General features: G+C 46.2%; 1 protein-coding gene and 1 long non-coding RNA gene across 6 annotated transcripts in view; one reads left to right on the top strand and one right to left on the bottom strand.

Moving 5' to 3' along the window:
• Positions 1 to 235: 235 nt before the first annotated feature.
• LOC128407425 (uncharacterized) lies at positions 236 to 1,786 on the top strand. Its single transcript, XR_008328800.1, has 2 exons — positions 236 to 804; positions 1,269 to 1,786. It is a non-coding gene; the product is annotated as an uncharacterized LOC128407425 (long non-coding RNA).
• Positions 1,787 to 11,388: 9,602 nt separating this feature from the next.
• Positions 11,389 to 20,529, bottom strand: part of SPATA20 (spermatogenesis associated 20) — a 48,076-nt gene continuing 38,935 nt past the window's right edge. For 4 of the 5 annotated variants that reach the window (XM_053375774.1, XM_053375773.1, XM_053375776.1 and 1 more), the window contains one exon: positions 11,398 to 11,657. In XM_053375774.1, coding sequence (XP_053231749.1) covers positions 11,487 to 11,657 — 171 coding nt within the window. In that variant the 3' untranslated portion in view covers positions 11,398 to 11,486. Of the gene's footprint in view, positions 11,658 to 20,529 lie in introns of all 5 variants that reach the window. The other variant, XM_053375772.1, reaches the window with a different exon arrangement.

Consider the following 20,529-nt stretch of genomic DNA (forward strand, 5'->3'; position numbering starts at 1 on the left):
CTCCAAGGTTAACACACAGAGAGGCCTTTACCTCTCTGGTTGGAGGTGGAGAAAAACAATCAAGCATGTTATACAATTGAGCTAAGGCAAGGCGTTACATCCCCAGGGGCTGTAGCAGATTGATTCCTTTCTTTGCAAGGGCTTTGTAGATAGGCCACTCATTTCCTATGCTGGTTATTTTGTTTTTCCTCTGGGCTCTTCTTTCCTCTTTCCAGATTTCCTGTACAGTTCATATTTTATTCCTTTAAAATAGAGGCTCTGCTCCTGTATGGTGTGTGTGTGTGTGTGTGTGTGTGTGTGTGTGTGTGTGAGAGAGAGAGAGAGAGAGAGAGAGAGAGAGAGAGACCTTGAAACAGTCTTCTGTCTTAACATACATTCCTTTCATTTCAAATCTGCAAACCAATTAAATTTTCAGTGGGAGCCTCTGCAGTGCAGTAGGGGCTGGTGGGGAGCAACCAAGGAAGGATCAGGCCTGTGACTCGGAGGTTTGCTCCACATTTCACCTCCTGCGACCAGAGGTGAGAACTTTTCCCATTTCTAACCTGCAGCTACAGACTTGGCACATTGCAAATCTCCCAAGGGATGTGGCAGAGTCTTATGGCATGCCTGCAGTTTTAGGTGGGATGAACTAGCTTTCTGACCCAAATGCACCAATGTTCTGTCAGCTCCCACCTCAGGGTCATTACGACATAACAATCAGAGTTTAGCATAGGCAACTGATTGTCACACACAGTTGTCCTAAGCAAAGTCCTCCTCCAGCTCTGTCATTCTACAGTGGAAGTATATTGGGTCGAGTGAACTCAGGTGTGTGGCTGGATAGCCCTGCAATAGCTGTCAAAGATGGGGGTTTTTGGCCAATATCTGGTAACTTCATTATGTTCTTCTGTGTCCAGAGCATCCCTATGTGGTGCCTGGGGTTTTGGATAGGTCTGTTGTGGTGTGGCTGAGCTAACATTTCCTCAGGAAGATTGCTTTCAAGTTTCTGAGATTTCAGACTTCCTATGGCTTCATATTGAGCTAGTTTAAGGGAGTTTTGGGATTCCTGTTCTCAAGCTGCTATTTTGAAAGTCCAGAAAAGGAAAACATTCTGCCCTGAATGAAGGAATGCTGGCTAATAGTGGAACTTGTCCTGTATCCATTTGGAGGCTATGAAAAAGTGGATTTTAAATCTATTTACAGTAGAAAGTGTGATAAGAGAGTGTGAATGCCTATACAGGCAATCATTCCTTGTACCGGGTGATGAACCTATTTATTTTGTTTGTTTTCAGATTATGCTGAATCAATCATGTGAACTTCTCCTCCAGAAGCACAAGCTGTCATTTTGCTCACCTTTCGTGTCTCCCTTAATTGTGGAAGTTGTGGGTTTTTGTGCTTATGACGAGGTGTTAATGCAACTGGTGTAAACATGTCTGTTTTTGAAGCTGCTCTGAAAGCGGGCAACCCAAGCATTAATGAATTAGATCACCCAGTAGCCTCAAGTTATTTAAGAAGGCCTGCTAATTTCACTTTGTGACAGTTGTGCACAGTTGTGATCCTGGCTGTGACACATTCTCTTCAAAAATAATGCCCTCAGCTAGTGGTGCTTCTGCCTGACAGCCAAAAACAAGAGCAAATGGGGTGTTGGAATCTACAACTTCCCTGGTTTCTAAACGTCCTGGTGCTGTGCGGGAAGCCTCAGAAGTCAGGAACCCAGTAGCAGCTGCAAGGATGCTGGTCCCAGAACATGATGTTGAGATTTCTCAAATAGAGATAGTTTCTCCCAGCATGCTGAGCTGTTGGATTCTCTCTTTTCTGTGTCCTGTTGTACTCTGTGCCTTCTCTTCCATCCCCTGTAAACAAGCTGTCAGTTTTAATTGGACTGAGCTGCGGTGGGGAGGAAAAGGGAGACTTTGATAATGAAAGAAAGGGGTTGGTGGCACCTCACGTCCTCGTAAGACTCTGCTGCACACCTAATCCTCCCTGCTCATTCTCAGGAGTTTGTAGGGCAAAAGGATTTTTCAGTCCATTTGCTCACAGAGGCCATACTCCTTTTTTATATACATTTTGTTCTCCCGTAGGAATAAATCAATCCTGCCTTTAAAAGTCCCCTTGTCAACATACAAGAAACATTTTGTGTTTCCGAAGTAAAAATTCAGAAGAAGGAGGCCTCAGTCTTCAGTCAGATATCATTTTAAACAATTATCTTCCATACAGTGGTGAACGAAACGTAGTCGATCCAAGCACTAATTTTTTGAAAAGATTTTTAGATCCATATCTGATTCATCTTAATAGGTCAATTGTGCACAAATTTTGTGGTTTGAATTAAGTAAAAAGTGAGGGGGCGGAGATGAACAGTGGTCCCCTTTTGTTTGGAATCTCAGGTGAGTTACCCTTGCAGTAGAAGTTGCTCCCAGGACTAGTCACCACAGCGAAGCAGAGAAAGGTGTTCCAGAAAGCACTAGAGGTTTTCTAGTGTTGTCACCTTGAACCTAAACCACTGTCATTTCGGTGCCCTCAGGCTAGCCTTCCTCAATGCCTCCTGCTAGCCACTTATTCCTCTTTATTATCTCCTGCTTACCATCCTTGTTGTCCTGCTCTGGTGCCAGAGCCTCGAGGACGAGGTGGATCAGGAGTTACAGGACCCTGGAGAGCTCAAAGCAAGCCACTTTCTCTGACAAAGGCGGAAAGCGGACTGAGCCCTTTCAAGCCTCTGCTCCCAAACTACCTCTCCCAGGCTCTGCCCTTTTGTGAGGAACTTAGATTCTTAAAGGGCCAACCCTCTGTCAAGCTGTGGTTTGTTTTTGTCTCATATTTTGTTATGTTTCTTTGCTAGCCTTAATTGTGTGAGAATTACCTGCTATTTTATAACCCCTGTGGATTTTATTATTATTATTATTATTAAAGTAACAAATATGTCCAAAAACAAAATGAAACCAACAAAACACGAAACCCCTTCTCTCATGAAGTGCCTTTTCATCATCCACCAAAGCCTTTATTTCAGTTTGGCTTAGGTGCATTTGTCTGATGTCTAGCCAGTCACAGCCACCCAGTTCAAACACCTGAGGTTTGAATGATAGAAATGGTTACTGAATACATTTTGGACATCCATCCCTTGAGGAGTAATAAAATATACATGATAAATAATAAGGTAGGATTCATAAGGCACTTTTTACATGTGTGGTTATCTCAACAACCATTTTAATAACCTTGCATGCTAGGCCAGTGCTAATATTATACCCATATTACAGATAGTGTACGACGAGAGCAGGGCGGCTTGGCTAAAGGCTACCCAATGAATTTCTGCTTATCAACCAACCATATTTACATCTCACCCTATCTGGGCCCAACAGGCAGCTTATAATAAAATACATATAAAAACAACACCTTAAAAAACAGCCCTTCAACTGTTTGCTTTTAAGTCACAGCTGGTGAACTGAGTTCTAAAGGGGTTTCAGTTTCAGGGATCAGTGTCTGGCGGCACCTTCACGGGTCTTCGGTGTAAATGCAATTTGTTGTAATTAAATGGGTCTTTCACTTCGGCTATTGTCACACTTCCCCGATCTTCCCTTCAAGGATCTATAGTCTTGTCGCTAGGTACCTTTGCACTCTCTGGCACACAAAGGGAGGCACTGGAGTCCAACTGAAGCAACCAAGTCTCACATGAAGCACTTCCTATGAGCACAAAAGAAAACTAACGAATCCAAGTGGGGAACGAGGCTGTCTGGCAACCAATAACCCCTTTCCCATTGACTGCTGCCGAAAGACAATTTTCAGAACCAGTCTGGCAATTTCCAGCACCTTACATTCAGCAAATTGTAGCTGAAGTTCAGCAGCATGGCCTCCAAAGAGGAAAGGTTTGGAAGGTGTGCTGGTATCGAAATTAAGGGGGACCAGTCCCCCCCACAGCCCACACTTTCAGGCTGGATTCATAAAATACATATATTGGTCTCCCCACCCTCCCACCTCTCCTCCTCCTCTTTCTCCAGCAACCAAGAAAATATTCATAAAGATGAGGTGCAAAATTCCTCTCCAACTTCAAATACATTTCTCCTGGCTGCCTCTCCTTGATTCCTGGAATATCCCCTTGGAAAGCGGTGGATACAACCAGCTGGCAACACACATTGCCAAATGCTCACTTCCCCCAGTTGAGGCAAACTTCCAGATTGCAGCAGCCACTCATTAAAGGGTGACGAGAGGGGGGTTGTGAGTGAAGGGGGGGAGCGTTTCATAGCTCCTTTCAAAGCAGAGCTTGAGAACATTAGAGAGATACACCAAGGCATCTCAAGCCATAAACAGAAAATCTTGGAGCGAGTAAGGAAAAATATTTCCATTCTGCCGTACGTTTGCCCTGTCATTGGAGATGCTATTTCAACTTTTGCCCAGACAGAGAGGATGCCATGTGAAAGGAATCCACTTTCCTAATCTCCGTGTAGTAAAAATAACTTGCGCGCCAGCACCAGAGATTTCCAACTCTCCTGCCGTTGCTCTTTTCATAGACTGTCCTGCTGGGAGGCATGATGACTTTGCTATGTAGTCTCATGATCCCAAGTTATGAGTCAGAACACTCTGCCGAAATCCTAAAATTGGTTTAGAACAGGCATAGGCAACCTTCGGCCCTCCAGATGTTTTGGATTACAATTCCCATCATCCTTTACTACTCGTCCTGTTAGCTAGGGATCATGGGTGTTGTAGGCCAAAACATCTGGCGGGCCAAAGGTTGCCTGTGCCTCGTTTAGAACATCACAAGCGTTGGGGAAGAGAAACGGAGGAACCTGGAAGTGTGACTGCTTATATGCCGCATTTGAAGTCCCACCTCTTTTCCTTGGCTGTGGCTTCTTGTGATAGAGAGAAACATGATTGTCAGAGAACGACATGTCACCTCTCAGTTGCATTGACACCTTATTGTTATGGGCCGTACCAGCCTGTTAAAGAAAGGAAAACTGGCAAGATGTTCATCATATGCCGTTGTACATCATCTGAAAAATGACAGCACTCTCAGAAATTACTGCATTACCCAAGTTATAATGTAAATAGCACCTGGGATTCTCGCTTCGGCAGCACATATACTAAAATTGGGATTCTCAAGTACCATGACATTGTTGCATTATTCCCATTTTACTGCAACGTCTGGTCCATCCAAGCACTGGCATATAACCGCGTTATATCAGCTATAGCTTTAAGAGGTGTGGCGCTTGCCATAGTGACCGACTTAAATGCATCTCGATTACACATCAAATAATATTAGCAAACACTAAGTTTAGCCGCTTCTCATATGTAACCATTAGCCAGGCATACGAGAACCTGTGGCCATTACTGTACTCCAACTCCCATCGCCCCCTGCCAGCATGGGCAATGGTCAGAGATGGTGGGAGTTGTAGTCCATCAACATCGGGTGAGCATGAGGTTTCCTAGTCATATCGCAGAGCAATTTCCTCCCTTCTTTTACAAGCAGGAGACATGCAGTACTGTCCTGGTAAAATGGCTGCACTTAAACAGAAGAAGCACAAGTTATACACAGGGCTGTTTCATTTAGTAGTTTCCAATTACCTGTTTCCTTATAAAATATCCCCATTTCCTATCTGCTGTTCAGAAAGCATGCTCTTTCTTTATTAAAACGCACAGCATTGCAAAACAAACAGACAGAGCTTTGTGGTTTCCACTTCGGCACTGGTCACTGATGACCACTGAATAAAAGTGCCAAGGTAATGAAAAATGTTTACTATTGGGAAGAAAACGGAAGGAAACAGGACTCTTAAAATGAAGGGTTGGGACAAACCATGTTAATTGCTTTCATATAACTAGGCAGAACTTCTCAGGGAAAACAAGGCTATTTCTGGCCTAATGGACCAGGCCAGCAACTGTCTTGTATGCATTTACTTGAAAGAGGCCTGTGGAGTTCTCAGGAGCAGAACCAGAAGGGCCGACCCGAAACTTCACAATTAATTTGAAGCAGAGAAGACCGAAATAGAGGACACCCATCGTGTTCTATGGAGGCTGTGAACTTTTAACAAGGAACATGCCCGACACTCTTTGTAGCTGGGATGGTTTGGAAGAAAGGAACAACCCATGGAAACAAGGACAAGGAATGTTCTGGCGCTTCCATGTGTTACCACAGTTTGTACTCATAAGTGGTGTCAGGGGAACAGGCCAACAGGCCAGCAATCAAAACCCTTCTAGACTGTCCTGTGTTTGTGTAAAGACACACACAGAGACACAGACAGTTCAGTGGCGGCTGGTGCCCACTAGAAATGGCAGGTCAGAAGGCAGGGAGCTCAGACACCAGGTGGAGCCACAGCCAATGAGAGACAAAACCAAATAATTCTAGTTTTGTCCCCCATGCCCTTGTCATAGCCTCATTACTGAGCAACAACAGGAAGAGCTCAGTGGAGTGGGAGGCCAGCCAACCAGAAGAGTCTCTGAAGTGTACTTGCCTGGAGGCCGAGTCATCATCCGAAGTCAGGTCCAGTCCTAGGAGCAGGTGAACAGCAACCCACGTGGTCAGGGAATCCGGTGATCATGGGGTCAGAGGTCAAGACGAGCAGGAAGCAGCCAAGTAGGGCCAGGAACTAGAAGCATTGTTACCAGCTTCTAACTGCTGCTGGAAGCTCTGCTTAAGAAGGCTGAAGCCAGCTGGTTCTCATCAGCGCCTCCTCCTCCTTTGTGTCCTTGAAGGCTGATCAGTTGCAGGTGGAGTCACTCCTCCCCCTTCAGGCTGCTGTTCAGCAGGCGAAGCTGACTCCTGGCCCGTGGTACCCCTTCCAAGGTGATTTCTACAAGGGTCACACTGACACTAAGGAGGAGGAAGCTGAGAGGTATTGCCACCCTACCCTGTGGCTGCCCAGAAAGGAATGTGGACTTGCAGCTGAAGATAAATTGCAGACATTCCTGCATTGCAGGGGGGTTGGACTAGATGACCCTTGGGGTCCCTTCCAACTCTGCAATTCTATGACTATTGGAGTCTGCTCTAAAAAGGCTATGGGGGTAAAATAAACCCGTTAACGGGCTACCTATTTCCCTCTTGTTATCTCTGTGCTTGTGTATAAGCTCAGACACAGACATGCACAGCTTGCATTGCCGCTGCGAAGAATGCTGTTCCTCCAAGGATGAGATAAAGCTTTCTTTATTCAAGTGCCGTGGTCTGGTCCCACCATCAGCCCTGCTGACAGCGCAGCCTGTCCCCGCATCCCGTCTTGCACTCCATCGCAGGTATATACACTGGCAAGAACAATCCCAGATCCTCTGGCTGGGGGTGGGGGGAGAGGCGTTGATCCCCTTGTCACAAAGCAAAACTAATGAGGGAGCTAGTACAGCACAGGACGAAACTGTTTCTATCAGGTCTGGAAGTGCCATTATCTAATTTACTGCTAGGAACAGCAGCAGGGTCAGGAGACCCCATAACTAAACCCATCCATCACTGTCACAGCACAGCCAGCTCTTCTGCTCCACAGAATCCCACGTTCCTTGTTCCTGGGGACCTTTTCTGTCCCGTGCAAAAGCTTCCCTGGGTCCTGGCTGGCTGGCAGCCTGGTACCTGCCAATAATGGCAGAGTTCAAAATACCAGAGGCCTTACAGGACTGGCAGAGCTCCAGCTGGAGATCCACCAGACAGTGTTGCACCAGAAAGAAAGTGTGGTTGTAGATCTCGCCCCAAATTTGATGGATTTCAAGGGATAGGCCAGGTATTAATTAGCAGACTGCTAAAGATGGACTTAGAAAAGCCAGATTGTTCCCATGGGGTCTCCTGTGACACCAAACTGTTGTTTCTGCTACACTCCATAGCGCAAGGGTGGGCTTTATCTTGTGATACTTTTGTTGGGGGCTGCCAGCTGCTGCTGGTGGGTGGGACCAGGGCTTTTTCCCAGCACCTCACAAGTGGGCGACATTGCCATTATAAGAGAACAAGGGAGGTGTTCATGGTGAGTTCCGGCACCCTTTTTTTCTAGAAAAATAGCACTTTGTGGGACCATACATTTTCTCTTCCTGCCACTCATAGCTCTTCCTACCACCCTTTTCCTGCTACTTCCCCCTCATTGCCACCTAAAGGTAAAGGTAAAGGTAACCCTGACCGTTAGGTCCAGTCACGGACAACTCTGGGGTTGCGCGCTCATCTTGCTCTATAGGCCAAGGGAGCCAGCAGTTGTCCACAGACAGCTTCTGGGTCATGTGGCCAGCATGACTGAGCGAACCAGAGCAGCGCACGGAAACACCGTTTACCTTCCCGCCGTAGCAGTACCTATTTATCTACTTGTACTTGACATGCTTTCGAACTGTTAGGTTGGCAGGAGCTGGGAGCTCACCCCATTGCGGGGATTCGAACCACTGACCTTCTGATCAGCAAGCCCTAGGCTCTGTGGTTTAGACGACAGCGCCACCCGCGTCCCTACATGAAATTAAATCAAGGGTTATGAGGAAGTATGACCTGGGGCTGCGAGTTGCACATCCCTGCTGTAGCTGCTGTCAACTATCTCTAAAACAAAGAATCCTGAATTAGGTGCTCAGTCCCAGAGGGGATTTAACCATTCTGCCCTTGCTTCAAGATTAATACTGTACTTGAGAGGACGTAACCATATAGAACTACCCAATTACACTAGGTCCACTAAGTCTGGACATTACTGGGATTTCAAAGGTGTAATTGCCTTGGGGAATTTCCAAAAGGTGGCACTTTGTCCTGGATCTTAGGCTCAACCATTTCAGGGGTTTCCTTAAAAAAACTCAACAATTAAAGAATGAAGTGGCAACATCAGGAAGCAGTTGAACATATGTTTGTTATAGGAGCAGGAAATCTATTTTTTTAAAAAAATAAAATAAATTGTATTAAATTTAAATAATTTGGATTAATTTGTTAAAATTTGGAAAACTAATAAAAATTAATAATAATAAAAAGGCTCAACCATTTTCAAGGTGTCCTAGTTTTTACTTTTTGAAATATGGCAACCCTAAATTACACAACGGGGAGGTAGAGCTGGGCCAAATATCATAACCAAATAGGGGTCCTTACATATGGAAATTGGTCTAATTTAGCTAATGCTCTGCTGAATAGGGGGGCTTATGTGTCTTGGAAAGTCCCTTCCCTCAAATGTGGGACGATGTGGAGGTAGCCCTACTACAGGGAAAAGAGAATCTTTGGCCCTTCAGATTTATTTTACTCCAACTCCCATCAGCCCTAGCTAGCATCACAATGGCCGGGGATGATGGGAGCTGTATTCCAACAACATGTGGATGGCCACAAGGTCCCTACTCCTGCAAAACTGCTCTCTAACTGAGCAGCTATTGCACATTGAACAGAGACAAAAATGTTCAGACTGTCAGAACTCAACTCAGATGAACTCCACGTTTCCAACAAGGTCTTTAACATGGAGCAGTTCTGCACTGGGCTGAAAGCATCCCAAAATAGCCTGTTTCACTCCAGAAAGTGACGCTCAGTGCCCACCTCCCATCACACACAGCACACCTCATTCATGTGGCACAGGCAGACTGACTCCTGGTGACTCCTGCACACCCGATACAAGATTCAAGAGGGGGGAGAGCACTGTGGTTTGAAGGGCACACATCCAGCTTCACAACAGAAGGAGAGAGTGTTGAATAATTCAGCCTGTGCTGCCCTGGTGCGGCCATAGGGAGCAGCCAGAGCAGAAGCAAATGCCAGTCTGCCCAAGAGCAGAGCTTCTTGGCTTCAGGTGTCAGTCTGTTCTGGCTCTATTTCTAGGATTTCTGGTTGAAATGTCTCCTCGTCACCAGTGGGGAGTTGGCAACTTGCAATGGCCTCCGCGGCACTTAAGAGAATTGCCCGTCCAAAGGCATAGCAACGTGGCTTTTCATTAGGAGTCAATTATCTTGTTACACTGAAAAACACCATCAGCAGCGCTCCCCACCTTCCCTGACAGCACAACTCGCTGGTGTTGAGAGGTGCCTTCTTGAATCATATAACGTGACCCCATGTTGAACCACTGGAGACCAGAAGCTTAAGCACAGGAAAGGAAGTGCAGAAAGCAGAAGGTTTAAGTTCCCAGGAGAAAGAGAGGCTTGTCAGTGATGCCATTTGCAGGCAGCCTCTTCCTTGCATGTCCCAATCACAGATGCCAATGCTCGCCAGCTCAGCGAGATGGTTCTCTTCCTGCTATACTCCACAGAGCACAAGGAAGCAAACCCGCAAGTCTTTAATTTCAGAGTGTGCAAACAAAGAGAGAGCATTTAACAGCCCCAAATTCTGCAAAAAGTGGCAGTTAAGCTAACCAATATACATGTGTTTTCTCCCAACTGATTAGAGCTGTGAAGCGTATTTACAATGAATTTCGGAGATTTACCGGCAGCTCCTGGGCTGGTGAAGTAAGTATTGGCAAGCTGGGAAAGGAATGCCGTACATGCCAGTTCATGGGGAAGGGAGCAGCGCCCTTGTTGCCCAAGGGAACATTTGCGTATATAAACAAGAAAACACAGTCCATTTTTGTTTTCCCCTTCAAATATATGAGAGCTAGAAACTTGCTTTATTAAAAATGAAGGCTAAGCTCTGGATTCTACCTTATGGGACTAAACCTGGGGCTATGCAGCCATGTAAAGGTAAAGGGACCCCTGACCATTAGGTCCAGTCGTGACCGACTCTGGGGTTGCGGTGCTCATCTCGCTTTATTGGCCGAGGGAGCCGGCGTGCAGCTTCCGGGTCATGTGGCCAGCATGACTAAGCCACTTCTGGCGAACCAGAGCAGCGCACGGAAATGGTGTTTACCTTCCCACCAGAGCGGTACCTATTTATCTACTTGCACTTTGACATGCTTTCGAACTGCTAGGTTGGCAGGAGCAGGGACCGAGCAACGGGAGCTCACCCCGTCGCGAGGATTCGAACCACTGACCTTCTGATTGGCAAGTCCTAGGCTCTGTGGTTTAACCCACAGCACCACCTGCGTCCCTATGCAGCCATGTAGCCTCCTCTAATTATGTACCATGTACACCATTTGGAATCTTGGACCATGTGCTTTACTTCACCCATTCACACTAACATATGCAAGGTCAGGCCTCCATCTTCAAAGTAGCTTAACAAAATATACAGTGAGTGTCGCTCCACAACAGTGCCTAAAACAGCCTGGGGTGTCTCACTGGCAAGACGGCCCTTTGCCCATCATAACCTGAGCTGTGAGGAAAGTTAGGGCCTTGCTGAGCTTCCTCTGCAAGTCTAAAAGTAAACCCTGCAGGTGAGGAGAGGCTGTGGACCACTAGATGCTGCTGGATCCAGCTCCCATCATCCCTGACCCACTGGCTGGGGCTGATGGGAGTTGGAATCCAACAACCGCTGGGCGACCCACAAGGTTCCCCAGCCCTGCGAACTGGTTGCCCCTAACGACAAACAAACTTGACCACTACTGAACATAGGGGGAAGATGCTATTCAAATGGAAACAGGCGGGTTGAAGTGGGCCCAACCTGGCTTTATTCAAAGGAGACTTTATTGCGAGCTCCAAGCAGGGCTCTCTCTTCTCATGTCCATTGAAGCACAAGGGCCACCAGGGGAAGCAGCTCAGGGCAGCAGCAGGCGGCGTAGCTCCTGGCTGGAGGTGACGGGCAAGGAGCAGGCAAAGTTCTCGCAAAGGTAAGCTGTGGCTTTTCCATCTTTCTTCTCCAGAGAGGAGAGGAAGCCAAGGTGACGGTACAGGAACCCCTTGGTGTCCCCGTCTGCAAGAATCAGCACCTGAAATGGGAGAGACAACAAGGAAGACACACAGGCTAAAGTGAGTGTTGAAGACGACGCAACCTGCTCCCTTTCCTAGGCACCGGGGCCTTGCTCAAATATCCAGCAATGTTTCGGAGACCCAGGGTTAAACTGGTGGCTCATTCCATCGGTCCTCCCATTCCCACTGCCCTGCCTGCAGTTTTCTGACATGTGCAACACATGTGGCTTCTGGGAGCCATCTGGGTCAACTAAGTTAAATATTACTGGATGTCTGGGTTTGTTTTCGACTTCGCAAATTTGTTTTATTCTAAGTTTTAGCAATATTGGGGGGGGGGTTCATACTTGTAGTTTTTATTGCTTGTAAGTTGCTTTGCTTGGGCTTTGCCAAGAAAAGCACCATATAGATATTTTTAAAATATATGTTTAGAAATTAACTCTCCGGGGCGTTTTTTCTTTGCTCCATCGGTATCTCTGGAATGGCACACCTTGGCCTCTCCTGCTTGTGACACATTATAATCTTGATTATATGGATTTGTCTGGGTTGCTGGCTCAAACTAGGGCTCAAAATCAGCTGGAAGCACAATTAAGGTGGCCATTCCACAAGACCATGTAGTGCTATATTATCCAAAATGCCCATCTCCATTGCTAAGCTCTGTCTATAATGTTTACTCAGAAGTTGTCCCCATTCAGCAAATGTCCCCTTCAACTTTAATTCCAAGCTCCCTGCTTGCAACATCACTGATTAACTGCCTCTTGGTCAGTCTATTTTGGGAGGGGGAGGACTTAAATGACTGGTTTCCTTTCATTATTTTCCTTTCTTTTTCTGAATTGCAAAATTACGCCCTTTTACAGTTAAAAAAGTGACCGGAAAAATAAAAGCCAGTAATTAAAGCCTGCTTCCCCCCACCCCCCACCGAGGGAACAAGAAGTGATTATGGGGCGAAGGATGTGCTGAACAGAAAGCAATTGGAGGCAGAAGCCACTAGGAGGAAACTTCTACTTAAATACTGAGCAGCCCTAAAAGGTCTCAGTTGTGATTTGGCTGCACACACCCAACAGGCTGGTGCTGCAAGTGAAAACAGTAGCCTAAAATCATATATGCAGAGAGCAGGAACACAGAAAACACTGGGATGCATATGGATTCTGCATAAAATCTAAGTGAACCAAGGATGGTAACTCCAGACTGAACAGCTTGTGTGTAAGCAACTCCGATAAGAATACAGTGGTACCTCGGGTTAAGTACTTAATTCGTTCCGGAGGTCTGTTCTTAACCTGAAACTGTTCTTAACCTGAAGCACCACTTTAGCTAATGGGGCCTCCTGCTGCTGCCGCGCCGCCGGAGCACGATTTCTGTTCTCATCCTGAAGCAAAGTTCTTAACCCGAGGTACTATTTCTGGGTTAGCGGGGTCTGTAACCTGAAGCGTATATAACCTGAAGCGTATGTAACCCAAGGTACCACTGTATTTGGGATGGTGGGTCCTGCCTCTCTGTGCAGGAATTTCGATCAGATTCCTTCTAGATTCTTTCCAGTCATTCTGGAAAAATTCTGACATTGCATGAAAAGAAAACATGGAAGAATCAGCAGCTTCTCCCTCTGTCCTGTTGACAACTCAGGGGAATACGCAGCGTAAGCAATACTACAGTCTCTCTACCAAGCCTGCTGCGAAGAAATCTGGAGGAGCAGAATATCCTATTTGTAATACAGACTACCCAAGGTGTGTTACACCTGTCTCTTCCCTAAGGTACCGAGGACAGGAGCCCACCCTGAGTTTATCACACCCAGATCCGTGGTGACAAACCGAGATTCGTGAAATGAAGCCCGGGGAGAAACTGTTACCCTGAATAGCAAACCAGAAATGACACCTTCCATTAACAACCCAGCAGCCTGGCTGCGTAAACAAGCCCACAGCATCCCGACTGGCTCGTGTGTGTCCTGGACATGAGGAGCTGTGCAGGTGCGACTTATTTAAGCAAGTCTCTCCTTGTCCAACTCCTTGTCACTGGGGGCTTGGGGCTGCGCAGTGCGCTGTGAAGCCGTTTGCGGGGAAGAGAGCCTGTGTTTTCCCCTCCCCTCCTCCTGCCACCCTCTCCCCGTTCAGCCCCATCTGTGCCACAACTAAGCTGTGATCAACAGAATCATGCTGCTGCCACCCCCGCTTGCCCAGCAGGCTTCAAACACGCCGCTCTAATTGAACTCAAACTGCATTAATCACTTTTACAGCATGCCAGCTTCCTGCACGTAGGATCTGGAGCTTGAGCCCAGGCCTAGCCCAAATTCTAGCCAGCGCTGCTCCCTTGGTGCCGGATTGCAGCAAGATCATGCGAGGAGCTGAATGTCAGGCTGGCACAAGTGGCTAAATAGCAGGCCCTTCTCTCTCTCTCTCTCTCTCTCTCTCTCTCTCTCTCTCTCTCTGTCTCCACCCAAAGAATGAGTCTGACACAAACTAGTAATGTCCAGATGAACCCTGCCATGCATTCAATGCCATGTGACGAGGTACAAGTGTGGTCGGTGGGTCCTTCCCACACCAATGCAAGCCTGGGTCATGCTCCCCGCACAGCTGCACATTTAGCATTAGTGAAAGGGGCTGTGCGCACCAAGTAGGGTTCCCAATTGGGTAGAGGAGCTGAGCATATGTGGAGGGGGCCTTTCCTGACGCATCCTGAATGTGTAGCTCCCAGAGGGTCAGAATTCACTGATCACATAAATGGAGAACAGGGAGATCCCACGATGAAATGGAGGCTGGCACCAGCCACACGAGAGCCAAACTGAAATAGAAAGCTCCTAAGAACTTGGTTCACCTGAAGCATCCTCCAGGGGAACAGGGAGGGGATGATGAGGCCTTGAATCGGCTTTTTCTCACCCATGCTTTGAATGTTTCAGTGTATCTGAAGAAGTGTGCATGCACACGGAAGCTCATACCAATAACAAACTTAGTTGGTCTCTAAGGTGCTACTGGAAGGATTTTTATTTTTTTTTTTGTTTCGACTACAGCAGACCAACACAGCTACCTACCTGTAACTATGCCTTGAATGTGTCGGCTTTGTATCACTAGGTTTTTTCTCATTCACTCAAAATGCCTGTGTCACCTCTCATGCTGCCTTCAGCACAGAAGCCCATCACAGCAGGCCAAAAGTATCAATGAAGTTGGTCAGAAGTGAAACAGACTCTCTCTCGCTGAGGCATTATGACTGTTGAACACTGGAAGTGATTGACAGCGACTTTTGAGCAACTCTGGGCCTGCCTCCCCCCCCCCACCCCCCACCACCACCACTTAAAAACACCCAGAACAGATTGAGGAGAAATGGCTGCCACTTTAGAAGAGGGGACATCAACCCTTTTGGGCCAGTGGGCACACATGTCAATTTGAGGAATGTCTGCCATGGGGGTGTGGCATAACACAACATCACTGTTACAGTGGTACCTCAGGTTAAGAACTTAATTCGTTCTTAAGGTCTGTTCTTAACCTGAAACTGTTCTTAACCTGAGGTACCACTTTAGCTAATGGGGCCTCCTGCTGCCGCCGCGTGATTTCTGTTCTCATCCTGAGGCAAAGTTCTTAACCCGAGGTACTATTTTTGGGTTAGCGGAGTCTGTAACCTGAAGCATCTGTAACCTGAGGTACCACTGTATAGGGGAATGGCATAACACACAACATCTGCCACATCAAAAAAAGTCTCAAAAATGACCACAAAATAGCTCAGGCATCCCCTCCTCAATTTCAGCCGGGGGTGGGAGGGGAGGCACCAGTCAATGCCATGCTCACTCACAGAGAGAATAGAGGTTCAGAATGGAAGGGAGCATGGGTGCCCGTTCTTGGCATCCAATGAAATGTGGGCATGTTTAAGGTGTTGTCATGCATGTAAATATAAAAAATGGAAAATATTTTAATTTTTTTTTAAAAAAAGGAAAAGCCAAACCTGTCCAAACAGAAACTGAGCAGGAACACTGAACAGGGGATTGCGGGATTCTTTTTCAAGGGGGTGTTTATGCAGATCTTTCATGGGTGGCGCAGAAAGTACTAGTGGGCCCATTGGAGCTTGTGGGCATCACAGTGGTGGCTCCAGAATAGGAAGGACCCTGCTGGATCAGACTGAGGGTGCAGCAAGTGCATCTGGCCAGAAGCCTCCAGGAAACCCACAAGCAGGAATCCCCTCCTCCCATCAGTATATCCCCAGCAACTTTCTCTGAACATGGAGGTTCCATGAAACTATTATAGCTGACAGATTAGGTTTTCCTTGGAATGTGTTCAAAATGGACTGTCTTGCTTCTCCCAACCTCTTAAAAATTGCTCTTGGTATTCTATTGTACAAAGATGCTCAGGATGACCAGGAGCAGAAGGAAAAACCTTTCCTTTTGATACCCAGGGCCTTGTTGCCCATAGTCAGGTGGGGAGACAGGAGAAGTGCTAGTTGCTTCCTTGTTGGGCCTGCTGTAACATAAGCCCATAGTGGTCCAAAGGGAAGATGCTCCTTCTCCGTCTGTATCAGCAGCTGATTGGCCAGAGGGTGTCCAGCATGCCAGTGCAGAGTGGGAAGTGGGCAGACAAGCTGCCCCACCAGGTGTGGTAGCCCCTTCCCTCTTTTTCTCCACACAAGAGGTCTCCCCCCCAACAGGCACCTGAACATCTTCATTCTCTCTTCTACAGTCTTCTGTTCCCAGCATTTCAAGAAATGGTTGGGCTATTGCTAAGACTTAAAGCGCTTTGATGTGCATGAAACCTGGAGGCTCCACACTGTGCCATTCACCCAAACCACATCCTCCCCACTACTAGCCTTTGAGACATGCATGGTAGCATGGAAGGACTGGCATTATTGTTTAACTTAAGAGTGATATTATGCCACTTTACTGCTCTGTCTGTGACAGCAGCCGGGGTTGTGGCCTCCGAGTCCATACTCAGCCTTGCCTTTAGAACTGAACTTGTCACCTCCTTTGCTAAGGTTGGACTCCACCCCTTTGATATCCGTGTGTGTGTGTGTGTGTGTGTGTTAAGGCCCTTTCTTAAGCATCCCGTCCCTATGCACGTTCCTAGCCTGTTCACCTCTTGCATTTTTCTCCCTTACCTTTTAAATGCCTAGTTGTTTTCCTCCCCCATCTTTTCCCTTGTCATTATATGTGCACTGTAACTTGGCTACATCTGACTGCCTATCTAAATGCCCTTTCCTTAGTGCAAGGCTCTCCTCTGCTTGCCAGTCTTCATTCTGCTTAGGGCCTCCTTTTCATTATATTCGTTTCACTCCTGGAAAATGCCTCAGCGTCCTTCTCCCTGTTCTGATTTTTCTCTCCACAAACATTTCAAAGTGGGCTCTTGGGGTATTTTCTAGGCCAGATCAAAGCTGCAGCAGCTCCTGTCGCATTGGGTCACCCCTGTTAGGAACGCTCTAATCATGCCTGAGAAATGAATGGCTGCAGCACTAATTAATTTTTACAATACAGAAATTATTATTAGCTCCCCTGGGTCCTGGGCGTTAATGGAAAGTGCATTGGGGATGAAGCTTGTCAAGAGCAAGGATCGTCTACCTTTGTTCAAGGTGTAAAACAGGGCAGGGTGTGCTGTAATGAAACAGGGTTGAAGATACACTAAATACTTCTGTCATTACAGGACAATGGACCCTTCTCTCTCTCTCTCTCTCTCTCTCTCTCTCTCTCTCTCTCTCTCTCTCACACACACACACACACACACACAGAGTGATTGATTTATAAGGGAAGAAGGAAATGAACAGGAAAGGGTGAAATCATCAGTGTGGTGAAATTATCACATTATCAGTCACATAGAAAGAGAAAAAAGGTTTCTCTGGACTGTGTGAAAGCGAGACCATGTGCACACACTCTCATACACATGGAGGGTATTAAACAGAGGGTACCCAAACCTCCTATAAACAGTATTCCCCACATCAGCACCCTGGGGGAAAGGCAAATATGTCATATTTGTGATGCACTGCTGAGCTCAAACTGGGATCTTATGGAAGAGACACCAACTTCCTGAGCCACTGGGAATGCTAGTCAGAGGTGATTATGGACTGTTTCAGCTGGAACATCCACACCAGAGCCCATAATCTTCCTAGCCTGGGAAGTCACTTGCCATCAGAGGGGCCAATCCAGGGCACCCGGTGTCTGACATGGAGCTGTTAACTTTCCCCTGTCTGGGAAAGCCATTCAGGGAAGCCACCAAACAGGTCTCGTCCAAACATGGCCATGCTTGCATGTGCCAAGGCACCCTTAATACTAATTCATTTCCCACTTGGTTGCAGCAAGTGCCTTGAAACGTGCAACATCTGTTTACAGGTAAGACTGCAACCCTTCGCTCCCCAAGTCGGCAATTGCATGTGTCGCCTCAACCCATATCTATATCTATGTCAAAATGCCTTTCAATTTCAGCCAGCATCTAGCATGCATAAAACCTGATGCAGCTTCTGAATAAGGCAGCATTCCCAACCATAAGTGCCTGGTCAACTGCACGCCAGAAAATGTTACTTCATGCAAATAAACATTCCCCAGCATCCCAAAGATGCCCTAGATGAGCTCCAATGCCTTCAGTGGCTCCCCCTGCCACTCACCCTTTGCTTTCCCCCTATCTCCCCCCTCCATATGTTGGCAAATTCCTTTTTTTTTTTTTTAAAGATTTTTATTGGAGTTTTACAGAAAAGAAAAATAAAAGTTCACAGAATAAAAAACCCCTAAATTACAGAAAAAAGAGAGAAACACCAAAAATACAAGAGGAAAACACAACTAATTAAGAAAAATTAAATTTAAACATAAAAAAGTTAAAACCAATCCATTTTTCAAATAGCCTCAATTTCATATGCTTATGTTCTTGACCTCCTCCCGCCTCCCCCCTTTTGTATTCCCATTCAAATATTTAGTTCAGCAAATTCTTACCCTTTTTCAAATGTTAAACTTTATACCATAACATTTACTATATCCATATTTTCAAGCATATCAATACCTATTTTTTTGCATAATCTTATTAACTTTTATCACTAATTACCACTTATTGCCAATCCAAGCACAGTTTTAACATTCATTAATTTTATAATATTTCTGAAGATAGTCTTTGAATTTCTTCCAGTCTTCTTCCACCAACTCTTCTCCCAGGTCTCGGATTCTGCCAGTCATTTCCGCCAGTTCCATATACTCTATCAGCTTCATCTGCCACTCTTCCAGGGTGGGTAGCTCTTGTGTCTTCCAATACTTTGCGATAAGAATTCTTGCCGCTGTTGTTGCGTACATAAAGAAATTTCTATCTTTCTTTGGCACCAATTGGCCCACCATGCCCAAGAGAAAGGCCTCTGGCTTCTTAAGGAATGTAAATTTAAATATTTTTTTCATTTCATTATATATCATCTCCCAGAAAGCCTTAATCTTTGGGCATGTCCACCAAAGGTGAAAGAATGTTCCTTCACTTTCTTTACACTTCCAACATTTATTGTCAGGCAAGTGGTAGATTTTTGCAAGCTTGACTGGTGTCATGTACCACCTGTATATCATTTTCATAATATTCTCTCTTAGGGCATTACATGCCGTAAATTTCATACCTGTGGTCCACAACCATTCCCAGTCAGCAAACATAATGTTATGACCAACATCTTGTGCCCATTTAATCATAGCAGATTTAACTGTTTCATCCTGCGTGTTCCATTTTAGCAGCAAGTTATACATTCTTGAGAGTGTTTTAGTTTTGGATTCTAACAACTCAGTTTCCAGTTTAGATTTTTCCACCTGGAAGCCTATCATATGTTGGCAAATTCCTGGCTCATGATGGCTGTCAGTTACATCTACTCCTTGGGAAGTGGCAGAGTCCCCTTCATCACTCCCCCAAAGGATTCTCCTACTTACAACACAGACTATCTATTTTATTGTACTTGGATCCACCTAAACCAGGAAGAGGAACCTTGGTAAAGATTCCACCTGTTTCGCCCACATGACCTCCCTGGTGCATTCAGAGCATCTTCAAGAGTGATAACAGACACACACATCCCCACCCTGCACAAACTGGCCGTGTATGTCTTTCTTTTCTTTTTTATAAACTGTCACTCTCTCTCATTGGCTTTATCTTGAATTCCAGGGGTGATTAATTACCAATTCATGTCCAATCAGAAATTCATTAATTCATTTTTTTTGCAGCCTCCCTGAGGTCCTCTTGCTCAGGCAGGATAAAGGAAAGCCAGAGCATTAGCACTTGGTGGACAAAGGAGATAATGAAATCCTTCATAATTACCCATAGGCCATTAGCAGGGCAGGGAATAATAAACCAGAAAGCAAACTCCAGCCTGAAGCTGCCCACTGCCTGCCTTTTTCATTTTTGTGTCAGAATGGGGTGTGACACGGCCTTCCCTTTCCAACAGTGGGACCCCCTCAAATCCTGTCATTCGGAAGGACACATCACATCTGGAATAGAGAGGCACTGAACTCCCCCTAATTTCAATATGCACTTTTGAAGTAGCAAAGCCATGCAGCAAAGCAAATTATTGTGTGCAGAGGGGAAAGAAATCCTCTGACAGATTATTCACATTGTTTCAATGTTGTTCAGCACATTTTTATTCCCTTGGCGGCGGCTTCTCCTCAGCGCCATTTTCATTCTTCTTTGCCCTCACAGACCTCAGCTTTGTTTGCTGTCACGCCGACCTTTAATCTGATTGGCTGTGGTGACGGGTGACCCGAGTGGTTTTGTTCGCCAGTGTCCATGAGATCATCATGGGCTTGGGTCACCGTGACCATTAGGATGGTGGCAAGCGAGGCCATGGGGCTGTGAGGGAAAAGGAGAGGGAAGAATGGCAGTGAGGAGAGCAGCACTGCCAAGCAACACGCATCTGTCTTACAAATGATGTCAAAAATCACCCCAAACATGAGGCACTTTTCAAGGAAAACAAAACATGCCGTTTTCTGCCAAG

The sequence above is a fragment of the Podarcis raffonei genome, chromosome 2 (assembly GCF_027172205.1).
Source record: "Podarcis raffonei isolate rPodRaf1 chromosome 2, rPodRaf1.pri, whole genome shotgun sequence".
Lineage (NCBI taxonomy): Eukaryota > Metazoa > Chordata > Lepidosauria > Squamata > Lacertidae > Podarcis > Podarcis raffonei.